Source organism: Pleurodeles waltl, chromosome 6 (assembly GCF_031143425.1).
Source record: "Pleurodeles waltl isolate 20211129_DDA chromosome 6, aPleWal1.hap1.20221129, whole genome shotgun sequence".
Lineage (NCBI taxonomy): Eukaryota > Metazoa > Chordata > Amphibia > Caudata > Salamandridae > Pleurodeles > Pleurodeles waltl.
In genome coordinates, this window is record NC_090445.1 from 170,291,604 (window position 1) to 170,310,848 (window position 19,245).

Sequence of the window (19,245 nt, forward strand, 5' to 3'; positions counted from 1 at the left end):
GTTATTTTATACAAGACACAGAGACTTAATTGCCTGGAAACGTTTGGCAGGCTGGACCAAGAGACAAGGTGTGCAGTGGCAGGAATGAGACCCATTATGAAGATAACCTGAAGGAATATGTGAAAATTCAGTCATCAATCAATAGCAAAGGGTTTGTTGATAAAAAGGAGGAGACACGTGTTTTCAGCATGACATGGACCATGGGAGAAGCGTGTTTCCAGCATCACATGGAACATAGGATGCTGAGAACTACCCATATTCAAACCTACTTCTCAACAAATCAGGCCAGGGTATGATAATGACTTTGAACCGTGTAAATCCGTGTAAGTGCTCGACATTTTGTATGAATCATGCTGAAGTTGTACTATGATGTTTCACTCAGTATGGATGGCGGAGAAACAGCATTATACACCTCCAAAATGCTAATTGTAAAACGAGAGATGGCATATTTTAATGTTTTTAATATATAAAAACATGTTTTGAACACATAACATACCTTCTGTACAGAACCTAACTACATTATACCATTGCGACTCAATACACCTGAGGAAATACACAAATTTTATAGCCCACAAGCTTTATCAAACAAAATAAATATTTGCAAAATAGAAAAATACAATGCCTCTAATCCAGGTCATAAAGTGCCCTTTAAGCCAGCAGGATCCTCTCAAGGAACCAAACAGCTGGTTCGTCCTCCATGGCCCAGTGAGAGAAGGTTTCATCCCGCTCTGTCTAGCGGGTGCTCATGAAAGAGCTAACACTTGTAATACATCAGCCAACAGACTTCCTAGCCAGGCTTTATTTCTCAGTTCGCACCCTGTGACTAGATTTGATCTGATGACTCTGGGAATGTATAGATTTCCTCTCTTCCGTTTTTCTTTTGTTTTCCTTGTGATCTGATTACATCCTTGGATTTTGCTATCTGCTCTGAGAACAGATATACTCCATGAAGCAGGAAGTGATGCAACGCTTCATATATTAGCATGTTCTACTCATCTTAGTTTCATAATATTTGTGCCTATTCTCCCTATGAAAAGTATTTCTGCACTGTACATTCTGAGAAGTCTGAACATTTTCAACTACAGATAGACATTATTTTTTAGCCTTCAAACTTCACGTCTGACCTTTGCGTGGCTCTTCACATTTCAGCAGCTTTTGAAATATTCTGTCTGATGCCAAATCTAGAGAATCTCCCATCTCAGTTCTGTCTTGAAATGTCTGAGAAAGGACACCAGACATTGACCTGCAGCACACACTGCATTTAAGCACAAAAGAGAGGATTTCTTCCCTGGACTGATGTGGCCCAGAGTGTTGCACCTCAGCTGGAGTGATCTGCATTGTCTTTATACAGTGGACATTTTACACGTCCTCCTATAAAGCTTTCTTGTCCTGGTGGCTCAGAGCCTGTGACACACAGTAAGGGATGATCCCAACAACAACAAGTGGTACAGCTGCACTCTTACAGAACGACAACACGTAGAACAGCAGTTCCACTTTCGTTGGTGGCTTGAAGGAGTCGAAGAGATGGAGGACCATGATGCAGGAGATGATGCAGTACAGACGGAAAGTCACTTGTGCCCCTTGTTTCCCTCTGCAGCTCTCTTGGTACATGCGTGAGTTGAGAGCCAGGCCAAGTCCACAGAAGATTCCCAGGTTCCTGAGCAGGCCGGCAAAGGGGGTGGTGTCGATGTGGATCCACTCGGGCCTCGAGCACCACCGCTTGGCTTTCTCCAGGGTCCAGAGAAGGTCCACACCCAGGGTTTTCAGAATGAGGTAGAAACCCAGGGCAAAGACGAAGAGGAAGAGGGTGGTGTAGAGGTATCTCTTCAGGCTTGTCTTGTAGATGGAGGGGATGTGGTGGAAAGCTTCAGCAACAGCCATCCCTGGAAATGCAAAAGATAAAGGACATTAAGAATAACATTATCAATATTAGGAAATTTAAGAAACGACCATTTATACTTCTGTGCAAAAGGCATTGTATGAATACTATGATGGGCTGAATAGGGTTTTCACATAGACATCATAGCTTTATTTTCCTCAATGCCTGTTTACATCGGTGCGATTGTACAAATGCATATCGGCCTTATGATTATTATCATTTATAAATGGTCTGTGATACAGGCTATACCTTTCCCCATCAAAGCAATGCTCTTTTAGGGTACCTCGATTATTGGTTCTTCACCATACAAGGAAGGCAGAACAGCAGCTACTCATAACACTGACCTGAAATGACTCCGGTGATGACTTGATGCGGAAAGTGAGCGGCGAGGAATATTCTGGATAAACAAACACAGATCTGCACCACCCAGAACGCTGTCCAGACAGCACCGCGGAGGCACCTGGAACACATGAAAAGGAGGAAACACATTAACGAAAAGGCACCTAAGTAGCGTAATAAACAGAAATGAATAAGGACAATATGTACTGTCACATGGAAAGTTACGGAATAAGGAAATCTCAGACTCTTAGTGAGATTTACATGGTCCATATTAGGTCCATATCTGACAGTAGCCCTCGACATATTATATTTGGAGAGTGGGAAGATAAATTTAGCAGACAAAAGGACGCTTCTATAGAAATAAGAAACATGTCTACAGCTTGCATGCAAACTGTACCAATGACACCCAAGGGGCCTGGTGATATACCTGGAAATGGACTAGTCTACCTATATATCGAAATGACGTATCTCTCCTTTGACTCCAACAAGATGAATATTAATAATTCTGAAGGTGTTCTTCACCCCGGAAACAAGAGAAGAGATAGTTTTCCTATCAACCAAAAGGCGCAAGTACGGTAGCCGAGTTAAGTAGAAGAATTTACTATATCGGTAAAAAGGTGCTGCTGTCTGCTCCAGAAGGTTTATTCTGGTGGTCATCTATTACAAGAAGGATTTTCCCGACCTATAGTCATGGATAGTGTGCTGACATAATGCTGACCGGGCGGCCCTTGTTCTTCCAGCAAAGAGATACAGAATAAACCAAGAAGCAAAGTGATGGCCATGTAGCCAATAAGAAGGGCATCTACTGTTCTAACAACAGAGACAACAATTGTGATCTACTTATTTTACAGTTCGCTTTCTACATAAATGAATTTATTGGCCTAAAATGAGAGGTCTATCAATCCACCCAATCCACCTAAGGCAAGACATGGCCATAGTGAGTCTGATATCTCTATAGGTGTTAATTGACACCTCTGCCAAATATTCCCGTCTACTAGCAGAAGGTGTCCCCTTTAAATATTGTAAGTTAGCTAACTTGCTTTTCATCACTCACCAGTTCTTGAACGTGGGTGGGTCCTTCTTCAGCACAATAGAGAGAAGCGATGTCACCATCACATAGTAAACTCCAGCGGCTCCCATGGCATGACCAGAGGGACTCCCTGCGGACACGAATGAAAGGTATCCAATAAGGAGCAGGTCCATTGGAATCTTACAAGGTCACTACAGATCATAATGAAAACAGATCTTTCAAAGGTATGTCTGCCAAAGAAGGTGTTGCACCTCATAGAGAAACTAACATTTACAGGTGAATTACAGTAAGGCCCTAGGCAAAGCTCCCCCGTTAATTCAAGGGGTAGGATAAGAAGGTGGACCCCCACCAGTTCTCTCTGATTCTGCACTGGGACCAGACTACGCTGCCCGGTTCGAGATCTCACTTGCACATACACTTCTGTCATCCTGCCAAGATGGGTACTGGCGCTTGCACTCTCTGTTCCCTAGATTTTTTAGGTTATAGACTGAATTAACAATAAGATAGCACTGATCGAGAATACCGAAATCTAGTCTGGTCTTTAGAATGGCCAACAAATATGGTAGTAATCTCCCATAAAAGCTATTGGTAGCACTAAAAGGTAAAAAGGTCATTCAGACACAAGTTAATATTTCCGAAAAGCCTGATTCCCTCTCTCTGGAGATCAGTGGTTACCTAAAGGGAGATTACAAACAGGCATACAAATCCTTTTTTATTCACAAGATCTCAGGTGCTCACCTGGGCCGGTCTCACAGGTGACCGGGTACTGCTCGATGACCGGCGCTGATGTGTTGTTGTAATAATCAGTGTCATGGACCCACCAGTATGGTCTTTGGCCAGATAGGATCCTGCAATTCAAATTGAGGAGTTAATGGCAGACAGAGGCTAAATGCAAACAATACTAGTATGAATTGACGACATGAAAGTATCTATTAGCCACTAAGATAACTCAGTGGGGTGAGGTTCTCTACGGCGAATCTTATACTATTTCATCCTAGGAACACCCTATTGGCTTCAGCTTTTATTAAATTGAAACTCCCTATGGGTACAGAAAAAATGCTGTTCGACAGTGATGGCAACGACCTGCAGGGACAAAAGGCACTTTAGTAACTTGGTCATGCAACCCCTGGTGCCGCACTGAGATGTTCTTGATGCACTGTGATGTGTGTACAAGCTGGGATAGCAGAGGAAACAACCATTCACGGAAGAAGTTGGTCTGTTCGTCCCTTGTTAAGTAATGTGAAGGAGGTCCCTTCACCTTTCATGTTGTCAAAATCAACCAGAGAGTAGTCTCTCAGACACTGCTAGTCAAAATTTGAGAGCACTGGAACCAATTACAAGCCAGCACTCTGACAAAGTTGTGACACCAAAACTCTGATTGGAGGCCGGGGTCAATGGCTATGGAATAAACAGAGGAAAAGAACATGGCAGCCACATCTGTAGACCAGTTTATGATGTGAGTTAAAACAGTAATTACGGGATAGCTGACGCATTAAATCTGACGATGAATCTGCCTCCAAATGCACAAGGAACTTTTGTTGCAAGCTTTACTTTTTGGTACTCACCTACAGTACTCTGGGTGCAGCGCCACACACACAAAATTACATTTGTGATGAGCACTTGCTACATTTTTGTGTTTCATCTACTGGCCAGTGGTCCAAATGGGAAATAACCCACACACTGGATCTTCATGAAAACCATTCTTGATGAGGATGAGTACTACAGGGGTACTCTGTTACTTATTCTTACATGCCTTTGTGACTAAAGTCCAACTCGCTACTAGTAAACGTGCAAAGGTGAAGCAGTCTTTTGTATTTGTACTAATTGTATACAAAGGGTCCCTCAATATTCCCATTTTAGATATTTTTTGGGGCCAATTCACAAAGGCATGGAAGAGTAAGTACAACAATACTTCAGGAGTAGTATTAGTTCACATACTCCAAAATGCCTTTGTGAATAGATCCGCTGAGTCAGAAGGGTTTTGTGTGAGTTAGGAGTTATCTATGTATTTTTCACATTTTTTTGCTTGCACTTACAAAGAACTTCAAGTCGGTGTGAAGTAAGAGTGCACAGTGAGCAAGCACAGCACAAAGCAAAGCACCTCTATTTTCACTACTGCCAGAGGCGTACAGCAGACCCCTGCAGCGTACATGTCCCCCCAAGCCTTCAGAGGGCCCCTAAACCGTTCAAGGGTGCCCTATTCAGCACAAGGCCAATTAATATTTGCGATACTTGGCAAACTCAGGGGCCCCTTATCACATTCTGCAGGGGTCCCCACCATTTTGCGTTCTGCCACTGACTGCCACCAGAGGGGAAATATAGGACAGTCTTCCTCAGTACTGTTTTCTGTGGTAGTCAGCTGTTCATGTTGGATTCATTGTCATGATCAACTTTTAGTAGTCGCTGATGAGCTCATAAAAGTCATTAACATTTTGATATGATTACACTGTAATATTAAACTATTAAACTATATTTTTTTGTGGTTCAAGGCTAATTGGTATGTTCCCGTTCATTTGAGTCTTTTTCCTAAATGTATAACTCAATCTTTCCATTAACCAATTTTAAGTCTGTCTTACCAAATTCTTTGGTCAATGCTTAAAATTGACTGTGGCATAAAGTCACTTCTTCAAAAATATTTTAATATTCATATAAATAGCTCCACCTTTGTCTGTGATCACTTACTGAGTAATAAGTCCACCCAAATGTTATCAACGGTGGTCAACGTAACCAGTTTACCTATAACTTTAGCATGTGATAAGAGTATAAATGCATTAAAAAAACAAGGTCAGCACTTTAGACCAATGCAAACGTTTTGACTATAAAATGTCACATTACTAAAATAAATTTAACACTCTACTAATTCAATCTAACACCAAGACCTCAAGGTAAACATAAAATTGGAGAAAGTAACTCGCCACCATTGGACTTTGGTAGTTAAATGATTTCTCAAGGAGTTAAAACGTTATTTCATTCCTGATTCTAATATATGAAAGTGAGTAAAAATATGGAAATCTAATTTAATTTAAATAATGGGGATCTATTACACACAACCCTTGCTTTCTTCCTAGATGGCTATCAATGTACATTAAAAATGTGTATTTTTCACCCTTGGCCCCTCTTCAGATCAGGCACCAACATACGTGGAGGTGCCTTTATGGCAGATGACTGCTGGAGTCACTCATGTGGAGGTATTATGTTGCCAGGTAGATAGTGGTTTGGAGTCCTATGTATCAGTCAAGCCCTCATTTGTTTTCTGGGAGTATTTGTCTAATTACATGGTGTACAAACGGCCAGTACGTCTCTTACCTCGTAGGCTGGTAGCGCCCTCTTTAGTCAAACACATGGGCACTCAAGTATTTAGAAACCTTCAATAGCATTCCTAATTATTTCAATATTTTGGACTATAAAATTAAAATGAACTTTGGCAAAGATACCTAAACGTCGTTTTAGCCAGCTTTTGATATTTTGTTTGGGGTAGGTTGTCATCAGTGGTAATCAGGCAAGCAGTTGAAAGGAGATGTAGTCAGACCTTCATGGGAAACTGGGAGATCTGAAGACTGGCACGGTTTTTCTGGAAGGACAATAGGTCTGGGACAAAGTCAGTCACCTTTCAGACGAGCTTGATTTCTGGCTACATCTCTTTCAACCCTGCTGTTCTTCAAACTCATACTGCTGAGAAATAATCTCCTTTCACACGGGCTGGGCACCCACGGAAGTGCGAGCCGTTTTTCATTTCCAGCGTCTCTTGCTAAGGTACACTTAGACAAACGCTTTTGAGTACAGCACAGTGTGGACTCTCCCTCCTCGGTATCACCTGTCGCTAGTAGGTCTTTCTGCCAGTCAGTCTCATACACTTCATTCTTAGGTCTCGATTTTCTATGGCTTTTCTCTTGCCTTAGCGTGAGTCAAATTGATGCAAAGCAATGCAAAATGGCACCTGCCATTTACTGTCCTGCACAAGAGGTGAGTTGCAGTGGAAAGGTAAACATTTCGCGGCTCATAAACCACTTTGTGCCGCTTTGCACAAAGGAAGGATTTCTGGGGCGGGTCAGCCTATAGGTTTTCACTCAAAGCTTGATCTATTTAGGTAGCCAGATCGGACTTTGTATCAACAACTAACGCATACTCGAAGCAGTTGCAAACAAGGAGAAATGTGGTTATTTCTTGAAAAGAGATACGTTGCTTGCGTACTGCAAAGCGCAGCACACACACAACGAGTTAAACCTTCTGAGTTTGTGCACAGGAGTTCTTGCTGAAAGGGTAGGTGTTAGACCTGACAGCCTTAGGGTAGTCACCCCTAACTTTTTGCCTGCCTCCCTCCTCTTTTTGGATACTGTTTTTGCTGGTTTTTAGACTCTGCGCACTTTACCACTGCTAACCAGTGATAAAGTGTATATGCTCTCTCTCTGTAAACATGGTAACTTTGGATCATACCTGATTGAACTATTTAATCTACTTATAAGTCCCCAGTCATGTGCACTCCAGGTGCCTAGGGCATATAGATTAAATGCTACTAGTGGACCTGCAGCACGGATTGTGCCACCCACTTAAGTAGCCCCTTTTCCTTGTCTCAGGCCTACCATTGCTAGGCCTGTGTGTGCAGTTTCACTGCCACCTCGACTTGGCATTTAAAAGTACTTGCCAAGCCTAGAACTCCCCTTTTTCTGCATATAAGCCACCCTTAATGTGTGCCCTGGGTATCCCCTAGAGCAGGGTGCTGTGTAGGTAAAAGACAGGACATGTACCTGTGTAGTTATATGTCCTGGTAGTGTAAAACTCCTAAATTCGTTTTTGCACTGCTGGGAGACCTGCTCCCTTCATAGGCTAACATTGGGGCTGCCCTCATACACTGTTGAAGTGGCAGCTGCTGATCTGAAAGGAGCAGGGAGGTCATATTTAGTATGGCCAGAATGGTAATACAAAATCCTACTGACTGGTGAAGTCGGATTTAATGTTACTATTCTAGAAATGCCACTTTTAGAAAGTGAGCATTTCTTTGCACTTAAATCCTTCTGTGCCTTACAATCCACGTTTGGCTAGGTTTAGTTGACAGCTCCTTGTGCATTCACTCAGACACACCCCAAACACAGGGTACTCAGCCTCACTTGCATACATCTGCATTTTGAATGGGTCTTCCTGGGCTGGGAGGGTGGAGGGCCTGCCCTCACACAAAGGACTGCCACACCCCCTACTGGGACCCTGGCAGACAGGATTGAACTGAAAGGGGACCTGGTGCACTTCTTAGCCACTCTTTGAAGTCTCCCCCACTTCAAAGGCACATTTGGGTATAAAACAGGGCCTCTGCCCTACCTCATCAGACACTTGCTGGAGAAGAAACCTGAACCAGAAACTACATCCTGCCAAGAAGAACTGCCTGGCTGCTCAAAGGACTCACCTGTCTGCTTTCTACAAAGGACTGCTGTCTTGCTGTTGCCCTGCTGCCTTGCTGAACTCTTGTCTGGCTGTGAAAGTGCTCTCCAAGGGCTTGGATAGAGCTTGCCTCCTGTTCCTTGAAGTCTCAGGACCAAAAAGACTTCTTCCTTTCACTTGGACGCTCCGTGCGCCGAAAATTTCGATGCACAGCTTGTTTCGCGGCGAGAAAAACGCCGCACACCGACGCTGATCGACGCGACGCCCTCGGGACGATCGAGACTTCGACGCACAACCTCGCAAGGACAAAGCCGCCCGACTTTCCAGGAGAAATCGACGCGACGCCTACCGTGAGTGCGAAACTTTGACGCACGGCCTCGCAAGGACAACGCCGCCCGACTTCCAAGGAGAAATCGACGCGACGCCTGCCGTGAGACCAAACTTTCGACGCACGGCCTCGCAAGGACAACGCCATCCGACTTCCAAGGAGAAATCGACGCGACGCCTACCGTGAGATCGAAACTTCGACGCGCAGCCCCGCAGAACGACGCGCAGCCGGAAAACAAGCAGGAGAATCCACGCACAGACCCGGGACATCTGGTAATCCCCGCGATCCACAAGAAGAGACTGTCTGCGCGCCGGAAAACGACGCCCGACTTCCCCGCGTGGAAAAGAACGACGCAAGTCTGTGTGTGCTGAGAGGAAATCGACGCACACACCCCTTTTTCCACGCATCTCTCCACCTGTGGCCCTCTGAGGAGATTTTCCACCAGAAACCAGGTACTTTGTGCTTGAAAGACACTTTATTACATTCTAAAGACTTAAGACACTTTATATCACTTTCCTGTGATAGTTCTACAATTTTCCATTGCATCTTTATTCTTTTTGACCTATAATTATCCTGATAAATATTATATATTTTTCTAAACACTGTGTGGTGTATTTTTGTGGTGCTATATAGTGGTATTGTATGATTTATTGCACAAATACTTTACACATTGCCTTCTAAGTTAAGCCTGACTGCTCGTGCCAAGCTACCAGAGGGTGGGCACAGGATAATCTTGGATAGTGTGTGACTTACCCTGACTAGAGTGAGGGCTTTTGCTTGGACAGAGGGTAACCTGACTGCCAACCAAAAACCCCATTTCTAACATTGGTGATCAGCGGTGAGGATAGGACTTGTATTTGTGCAGTGACATACAGTAGCTAAGTATTTCACTACCTACCCACAGTTGAAGGTCAACTTGGTTTTTATCTCTTTTTGAAAATCCGTTTTTTTCCTGACAATTTTCAAAAACTAAATCCTCACTCAACATGTCTCTGACTGGGTCTCAGACAGGGGACTTTGACCTAGTCCAGTTGGATACATACACGGTCAAACAACTAAGAGGATTCTGCAGAGCATTAAGGGTACCCACCCAAGGGGCCTCCAGAAAGGAGGACTTTCAAGTGGCGCTGAGGGCCTGGGCAGAAGCCCATTTAGAGGATGATGAGGAAGAGGAGCCAGAAAATGGCCCCTCAGAAGGATTTTCACTATCTATGGATGGTGTTACCACTGCAATTGTGCACCCTTCCAGACCAGGGAGCAGTGTCTCCATGCAAAGCCTGACCGCAGAGGAAAGGAGAGAGGAAAGGGAGTTCCAATTGCAAATGGCAAAACTGAAAATTGAGGCACAACAGGAGGAGAAGAGGGCAGAAAGAGAAGCCAAACAAGCAGAAGCTGAAAGAGCAGCCAAACAAGTGGAAGCTGAAAGAGCTTTGGCTGAAAAGAAACTATTGATGGCTCATGAACTGAGTCTCAAGGAGCTGGAGATCAAGGCAAGACAGTCTGAATCCAGCAATAATGGTGGCAGCATACAGACAGGACCTGCTGGAGAAAAGAAGGTTCGTATACCCAAAAATGTGGTGCCCAGTTTTGTGGTGGGAGATGACATAGATAAATGGTTAGCTGCTTATGAAGTTGCACTAAGGGCTCATGAGGTTCCTGAAGGGCAATGGGGGGTAGCTATGTGGGGTTATGTGCCGCCATTGGGGAGGGACACACTTCTCACATTGGATCCACCGGATCAAAACACATACCCACTCCAGAAAGCCACTTTACTTGCCAAGTTTGGGCTGACCCCTGAGGGATACCGTCAGAGGTTCAGGGACAGCACCAAACAAACCACACAAACATGGGTAGATTTCTTTGATTTCTCTAGTAAGGCACTGAATGGATGGGTGCGGGGCAACAAAGTAGCAGATTATAAAGGTTTATATGACTTGATCCTGAGAGAGCATATGCTTAATGTTACTTATACCGATTTGCGCCAGCACCTAGTGGATAGTAAGCTGACTGATCCCAGGAAGCTTGCTGAGGAGGCGGACCTCTGGGTTAGCACCAGAGTGTCCAAAAAGGTACCTGGGGGGGACTCCCACAAAGGTGGTCAGGGTTCCCAACAGAAGAAAGAGGGGGGAGATAAACTTACAGATAAGGAACTCTCTAAAGGCCCCCAAAAGAATTCCCAGGGAGGGGGTGGCAACCCTTCCTTTTCCAAATTTGGGAAAAAGCCAGGGACATTTGACAGGTCAGGAAAATCTAGCCCCAAATGCATGGAGTGTTACCAGTATGGTCACTATAAAGGCGACCCCCAGTGCCCCAAGAGGGCACCGTCCACTACTGGACAGGTCCCTGGGTTGACTAGTGTAGCGCTCGGGGGGGAGATGGACCCAGATAGCTGTGGGGGACAGGTAGAGATTTCCCTAGTGTCCCTGGGAGAAGGAGAAATGATGTCCAAGGTCCACATGCCTAAAAATACTTCCAAGTACCGGCAGTGGGTCCTCATTGATGGGCAGAAGGTGGAGGCTCTGCGTGACACAGGAGCCAGTATGACTACTATCAAGAGTCAGCTGGTGTCCACAGAGCAGATAATCCCTAATACATTCCACCAGGTCATAGTCGCTGACAATCGCGAGAGTCACCTACCGGTGGCTCGGGTTCCCTTTGAGTGGGGGGGGGTCTCTGGTACTCTGAAAGTAGCTGTGAGTCCTGCCATGCCTGTAGATTGTCTGTTAGGCAATGATCTAGAGCATACTGCTTGGAAAGAAGTAGAGCTCAGATCTCACCTGGAGATGTGAGGGTTACCTGAGTGGGTCTGCATGACCACCCGGTCCATGGCTGACCGAGAGGGAAGTCAAGGGCATCTGGAGCCTGGAACGATGGCCCAGAGAGCTGCCAAGAGGAGGGACGAGGGGCGCGGGAAACTGGCCCCAGAAGTTCCCACAGTGGCTGACGGGGCTCCTGAGGAGGAGACTCCCGAGCCAACTGGGGAAGACATTGCCACCCTAGGTGACTTACCTGAGCTTGCTGGCTGGCAAGTTGAGGGTGGACCCACCAGGGAGGAATTCTGCAAGGCGCAGAAAGAGTGTCCCACTCTAGAAGGGTTGAGGAAACAAGCCTTAAACCAGGCAGCAGGTGACGCCTCTGGCAATCACCACCTATATTGGGAGAATGATCTCCTCTACAGTGAGCCTAGGGTTCCGGTCTTTGGGGCAGCACGTGTGCTGGTGGTCCCCCAATGTTACCGAGCCTTCCTACTGGGTCTGGCTCACGACATTCCCCTGGCAGGACATTTGGGACAAGACAAGACCTTCAACAGGCTTGTCACCCACTTTCACTGGCCCAAAATGAGGACACACTCAGACAAATTCTGCAGGGCTTGTCCTACCTGCCAGGCTAGTGGTAAAGCAGGAAAGAGGGTTAAAACCCCCCTGATTCCACTTCCTGTCGTTGGCACCCCCTTTGAAAGGGTGGGCGTCGACATTGTTGGCCCCTTGGACCCCAAAACTGCCTTAGGCAACAGGTTTATCCTGGTTTTGGTGGACCATGCCACCCGGTACCCAGAGGCAATCCCTCTGAGGACCGTAACTGCATCGGTGGTAGCCAGAACCCTGATGGGGATATTTACCCGTGTGGGATTCCCCAAGGAGATAGTGTCTGACAGAGGCACTAACTTCATGTCCGCGTACATGAAGCATCTGTGGGATGCGTGTGGTGTAACCTACAAGTTCACCACACCCTATCACCCCCAGTCTAATGGGCTTGTGGAGAGATTCAACAAGACCCTGAAAGGCATGATTGGTGGCCTCCCTGAGGCCATGAGGCGTAAATGGGACGTCCTCTTACCATGCCTTCTCTTTGCTTACAGAGAGGTCCCCCAGAGGGGGGTAGGGTTCAGTCCCTTTGAGCTTCTCTATGGGTACCCCGTCAGGGGACCCTTAAGCATTGTCAAGGAGGGATTGGAGAACGCTCCAAAGACACCCCCTCAGGACGTGGTCAGCTACATGTTGGCCCTCCGCAATCAGATGACCCGCTTCTGGAAAGAGGCCCAAAGTAACCTGGAGGCCAGTCAAGAGGTGATGAAACAATGGTATGACCAGAAGGCCACTCTGGTAGAGTTTCAACCTGGAGACAAAGTGTGGGTAATGGAGCCAGTAGAGCCCAGAGCTCTCCAGGACCGCTGGTCTGGCCCATTTGAAATAAAGGAGCGGAAAGGGGAGGCCACTTACCTAGTGGACCTCCAAACCCCTAGGAACCCCCTAAGGGTGCTCCACGTGAACCGACTAAAAGCTCATTTTGAGAGGTCGGAGATCAACATGCTTCTGGTCACAGATGAAGGAATGGAAGAGGAGAGTGAACCTCTCCCTGACCTCCTCTCTGCCCAAGAAGGTGATGGGTCCGTAAGCGGGGTCATTCTGTCTGACTCCCTGACTCTAAACCAGAAAGGAGACTGCTATGAGCTGTTGGAGCAGTTCTCCCCCCTCTTCTCCCTTACTCCTGGACTGACCCACCTCTGTGTTCATGATATTGACACCGGTGACAGTCTCCCTGTGAAGAACAAAATTTACAGGTTGTCAGATAAGGTGAAGGCCAGCATCAAGGAGGAGGTCTCCAAGATGTTGACGCTAGGGGTTACTGAGAAGTCCAGTAGTCCCTGGGCCAGCCCAGTGGTGTTGGTCCCTAAGGCTACTGCCCCAGGCGCGAAGCCAGAACTCCGGTTCTGCGTGGACTACCGGGGTCTCAACTCAGTCACACGGACTGATGCTCACCCCATCCCCCGAGCTGATGAGCTCGTGGACAGGCTAGGCGCTGCCAAGTTCCTGAGTACGTTTGACCTTACTTCAGGGTACTGGCAGATCGCCCTGACTGAGGGGGCTAAGGAAAGGTCCGCCTTTTCCACCCCTGACGGCCATTACCAGTTCCGGGTGATGCCGTTTGGATTGAAAAATGCCCCCGCTACCTTCCAACGGTTGGTTAACGGGGTCCTGGCTGGCAAGGATGCCTTCTGTGCAGCCTACCTGGATGACATAGCTGTCTACAGTTCCAGCTGGGAGGAACACCTGCTCCACCTCAAGGAGGTGCTTCAGGCCCTGCAACAGGCAGGCCTGACCATCAAGGCTAGTAAGTGCCAGATTGGGCAGGGTTCCGTGGTGTATTTGGGACACCTAGTAGGTGGTGGCAAGGTGCAGCCACTCCAGGCCAAGATCGAAACTATCAAGGCCTGGCAACCACCTCGAACCCAGACTGAGGTGAGAGCCTTTTTAGGCCTCACCGGATACTACCGCAGGTTTGTCAAGGGCTATGGTACCATTGTGTCCCCCTTGACAGAACTCACGTCCAAGAAGCAACCTAGGTTGGTGAATTGGACAGAGGCTTGTCAGAAAGCCTTTGACGCCCTGAAGGAAGCCATGTGCACGGCCCCCGTGCTCAAGGCCCCTGACTACTCCCAGGAATTTATCGTGCAGACAGACGCTTCAGAGCATGGCATAGGGGCAGTCCTAGCACAGCTAAATGAGGAGGGCCAAGATCAACCGGTAGTCTTTATTAGCAGAAGGCTATTACCACGGGAACAGAGGTGGAGTGCTATTGAAAGAGAAGCTTTTGCTGTGGTCTGGGCACTGAAGAAGCTGAGGCCCTACCTGTTTGGGACTCACTTCCTAGTTCAGACAGACCACAGGCCCCTCAGATGGCTCATGCAGATGAGGGGTGAGAATCCAAAACTTCTGAGGTGGTCCATTTCCCTACAGGGGATGGACTTTACGGTGGAACATCGCCCAGGGGTTGACCACGCCAATGCTGATGGTCTCTCCAGGTACTTCCGCCTTAGCGATGAGAGCTCCCAGGAGGTCGGGTAGCTCTCCCCACTTTCAGCTGGGGGGGACACATGTTAGACCTGACAGCCTTAGGGTAGTCACCCCTAACTTTTTGCCTGCCTCCCTCCTCTTTTTGGATACTGTTTTTGCTGGTTTTTAGACTCTGCGCACTTTACCACTGCTAACCAGTGATAAAGTGCATATGCTCTCTCTCTGTAAACATGGTAACTTTGGATCATACCTGATTGAACTATTTAATCTACTTATAAGTCCCCAGTCATGTGCACTCCAGGTGCCTAGGGCATATAGATTAAATGCTACTAGTGGACCTGCAGCACGGATTGTGCCACCCACTTAAGTAGCCCCTTTTCCTTGTCTCAGGCCTACCATTGCTAGGCCTGTGTGTGCAGTTTCACTGCCACCTCGACTTGGCATTTAAAAGTACTTGCCAAGCCTAGAACTCCCCTTTTTCTGCATATAAGCCACCCTTAATGTGTGCCCTGGGTATCCCCTAGAGCAGGGTGCTGTGTAGGTAAAAGACAGGACATGTACCTGTGTAGTTATATGTCCTGGTAGTGTAAAACTCCTAAATTCGTTTTTGCACTGCTGGGAGACCTGCTCCCTTCATAGGCTAACATTGGGGCTGCCCTCATACACTGTTGAAGTGGCAGCTGCTGATCTGAAAGGAGCAGGGAGGTCATATTTAGTATGGCCAGAATGGTAATACAAAATCCTACTGACTGGTGAAGTCGGATTTAATGTTACTATTCTAGAAATGCCACTTTTAGAAAGTGAGCATTTCTTTGCACTTAAATCCTTCTGTGCCTTACAATCCACGTCTGGCTAGGTTTAGTTGACAGCTCCTTGTGCATTCACTCAGACACACCCCAAACACAGGGTACTCAGCCTCACTTGCATACATCTGCATTTTGAATGGGTCTTCCTGGGCTGGGAGGGTGGAGGGCCTGCCCTCACACAAAGGACTGCCACACCCCCTACTGGGACCCTGGCAGACAGGATTGAACTGAAAGGGGACCTGGTGCACTTCTTAGCCACTCTTTGAAGTCTCCCCCACTTCAAAGGCACATTTGGGTATAAAACAGGGCCTCTGCCCTACCTCATCAGACACTTGCTGGAGAAGAAACCTGAACCAGAAACTACATCCTGCCAAGAAGAACTGCCTGGCTGCTCAAAGGACTCACCTGTCTGCTTTCTACAAAGGACTGCTGTCTTGCTGTTGCCCTGCTGCCTTGCTGAACTCTTGTCTGGCTGTGAAAGTGCTCTCCAAGGGCTTGGATAGAGCTTGCCTCCTGTTCCTTGAAGTCTCAGGACCAAAAAGACTTCTTCCTTTCACTTGGACGCTCCGTGCGCCGAAAATTTCGACGCACAGCTTGTTTCACGGCAAGAAAAACGCCGCACACCGACGCTGATCGACGCGACGCCCTCGGGACGATCGAGACTTCGACGCACAACCTCGCAAGGACAAAGCCGCCCGACTTTCCAGGAGAAATCGACGCGACGCCTACCGTGAGTGCGAAACTTTGACGCACGGCCTCGCAAGGACAACGCCGCCCGACTTCCAAGGAGAAATCGAAGCGACGCCTGCCGTGAGACCAAACTTTCGACGCACGGCCTCGCAAGGACAACGCCGTCCGACTTCCAAGGAGAAATCAACGCGACGCCTACCGTGAGATCGAAACTTCGACGCGCAGCCCCGCAGAACGACGCGCAGCCGGAAAACAAGCAGGAGAATCCACGCACAGACCCGGGACATCTGGTAATCCCCGCGATCCACAAGAAGAGACTGTCTGCGTGCCGGAAAACGACGCCCGACTTCCCCGCGTGGAAAAGAACGACGCAAGTCTGTGTGTGCTGAGAGGAAATCGACGCACACACCCCTTTTTCCACGCATCTCTCCACCTGTGGCCCTCTGAGGAGATTTTCCACCAGAAACCAGGTACTTTGTGCTTGAAAGACACTTTATTACATTCTAAAGACTTAAGACACTTTATATCACTTTCCTGTGATAGTTCTACAATTTTCCATTGCATCTTTATTCTTTTTGACCTACAATTATCCTGATAAATATTATATATTTTTCTAAACACTGTGTGGTGTATTTTTGTGGTGCTATATAGTGGTATTGTATGATTTATTGCACAAATACTTTACACATTGCCTTCTAAGTTAAGCCTGACTGCTCGTGCCAAGCTACCAGAGGGTGGGCACAGGATAATCTTGGATAGTGTGTGACTTACCCTGACTAGAGTGAGGGCTTTTGCTTGGACAGAGGGTAACCTGACTGCCAACCAAAAACCCCATTTCTAACAGTAGGCCACTATACTAAGGCAGCAGGCACTCACCTCTGCACCATGGTGTGAGGCTGAAGGTTGTGCAAGGCAGCCTCGTTTGAGCGTCGGATCAAAGGATGGCTGCATTAGCAGGCCAGTTTTAGTAGAAATGGCTCTGAGCTGCGTTCCCTTTGCACAGTACAGCACAGCCATTTTGGATATTGCTTTCAGTTGCTTAACAAAACAGTAAATCACGATGTCTGGAACCCTCCTACCCTGACACAGTAAGGAAAACTAACTATAATTTATTAGCAAATGACAGGAAATATCACTTGTGCAATCACCATGTGCTTTACCCCTGCACAGGCAGGTAGAGAAAAGTTTAGTCAATATGGTTGACCATGCATATGTACCATGTCACTGACTTGTGGCGGTACAATACTTAAAAGCAGTTTGCCCAAGTTCATTTGCGTCTCAAAAGGGAAGAGAACCAGAAATCGTGAGGCCCTCTATCCATCAGATCTCCAAAGACTGACAAACTGAAATAACCAGTATTCAGAATTTAAAGTCACTGGTTCTTCACAGACTCATGACTACAGGATGGGAGTTGGTGACTCCAGTGAGCCAACTTTATGCTTCAATGCTGGTACAAGTAGAGCTCTTGTAGTCCAACCCTGAGACTACATGATGAGTGCGCAACAGTAATGAGGTTAAAACAACCACTGTTAACTGTTTTCAGACATATATAACCTTGATGTCCCGGCTCCCATTGTAAGGTTTTTTTTCATCTTAGAAACTTACATTTGTAGAGGGACAGTGAGAATAGGGGTGTGTGGCACAGGTACCTGAAGTCCTATTGTCCTCTTCTCTGAAAAGGAAGAAAGATGGCACAAAGCCTTGCTCCGCAACATAATTAGGGGTCTTTGGTGAGCCTTTGTTTTCAAGGACACTGTTGACCCAACCTCAAATTTGTGGATAACTATACAATGTTCTGAACAATAACACAGCAATCTGCCACCAAAAAGTAATAACACAGCAGACAAGAGCTCGTCACAGCTGAACCCACAACGGTAAACAGAAGTCTAAGCACAAAGTCTCAAGGAGAAGTATTTGTGCTGGATGATCAGAATTTGTGGGCAGGTGTTCTGCAAAACTTAAGATGACAGAGAACATGAACTAGAAAGATCAGATCTCAGATTGCATGAAATTTTCCTCCCAGAAGGTATCCTTTTCAACATTTGGAGCCATTTTAGCACGGGATATTTTAGCTCAGTTTTTAAGACCACTGTTGGGAACATTTTATGCAAGATAGGGAGGATAAATGTCTTTAATAGTAGATAGAGGCGACCCGTAAGTTCGGAGAGATCAGAGAGAAAAGCCAAAGTGCCCAGAAAGTGGAATATTTCACTGACTTATTTACCCATAACCCTCTCAAGAGATTTTGTGAGTCAGGTAATTTCCCTAATCAGAGTCAGACTGCGCCGGCTCTACACATTTGGCAATACAGGAAGCTAATGGCAATACAGGTTGGCAGATAGGGGTGATGGCTTTGTCTTAGGGTGAGAAATAATATGATGTTGAATCACAGAGGACTTCATAAATTATTGGCCCTGTAATGAAATTACAGCCACCATGTTCTCAGCTCCCGGGTAGGTCCTGTACTCACCATTTGAAGACGAGGTTGAGCCAGTCTCCGATCACGGCCACCCAGATGAGCTTGATGCCCACCGCCTCGCACAGGTGGAACCAGATGGGGAAGAAGACGAAGAAGGTGTTGCGGAGGTCAGCAGCGAAGGAGACGAACATGAACCAATCCTGGGAGCTCTTGTAGTTCACCTGGAGGTACTGCACCATCTGGGCCCCGGAGTCGTGGAGGAGGTCCATGCTGGTCGCCATGTTGGTTCTATTACAAAGTTTGTGAACCTGCTGTGAGCTCAGTCAATGCCTCTCTACCTGTCTGTCTCTGCTGACCCTGCTCTGCTCCTGCTCTGCTCTGCTGCTCGTTTTATACCACCCTGACCTCTTGTTTGCCGTTCATTGATGTCACGGCCAATGATCTTTGAACCCAAAAAAACACACTTTCAACAGAATGAAGAAAACAGCCAAACACAGGAGCCTCAGCAGACGTGACGCACACGTACGCAGGGCTGTCGTAAAAAACAGCCACTCTGACACACACTGCACCTGGGGGGCATTAACCCTTT

At 46.9% G+C, this 19,245-nt stretch overlaps 1 protein-coding gene across 1 annotated transcript; it reads right to left on the reverse strand.

Moving 5' to 3' along the window:
* Positions 1-426: 426 nt before the first annotated feature.
* On the reverse strand, positions 427-19,008 carry LOC138301893 (glucose-6-phosphatase catalytic subunit 1-like). The gene is made up of 5 exons (XM_069242369.1): positions 18,708-19,008; positions 3,987-4,096; positions 3,273-3,378; positions 2,224-2,339; positions 427-1,883 (listed from the first exon to the last, which is right to left on the reverse strand). Exons 1-5 carry the CDS (start codon positions 18,935-18,937, stop codon positions 1,372-1,374), a joined length of 1,074 nt encoding a protein of 357 aa, XP_069098470.1. The 5' UTR covers positions 18,938-19,008; the 3' UTR covers positions 427-1,371.
* Positions 19,009-19,245: the final 237 nt, after the last annotated feature.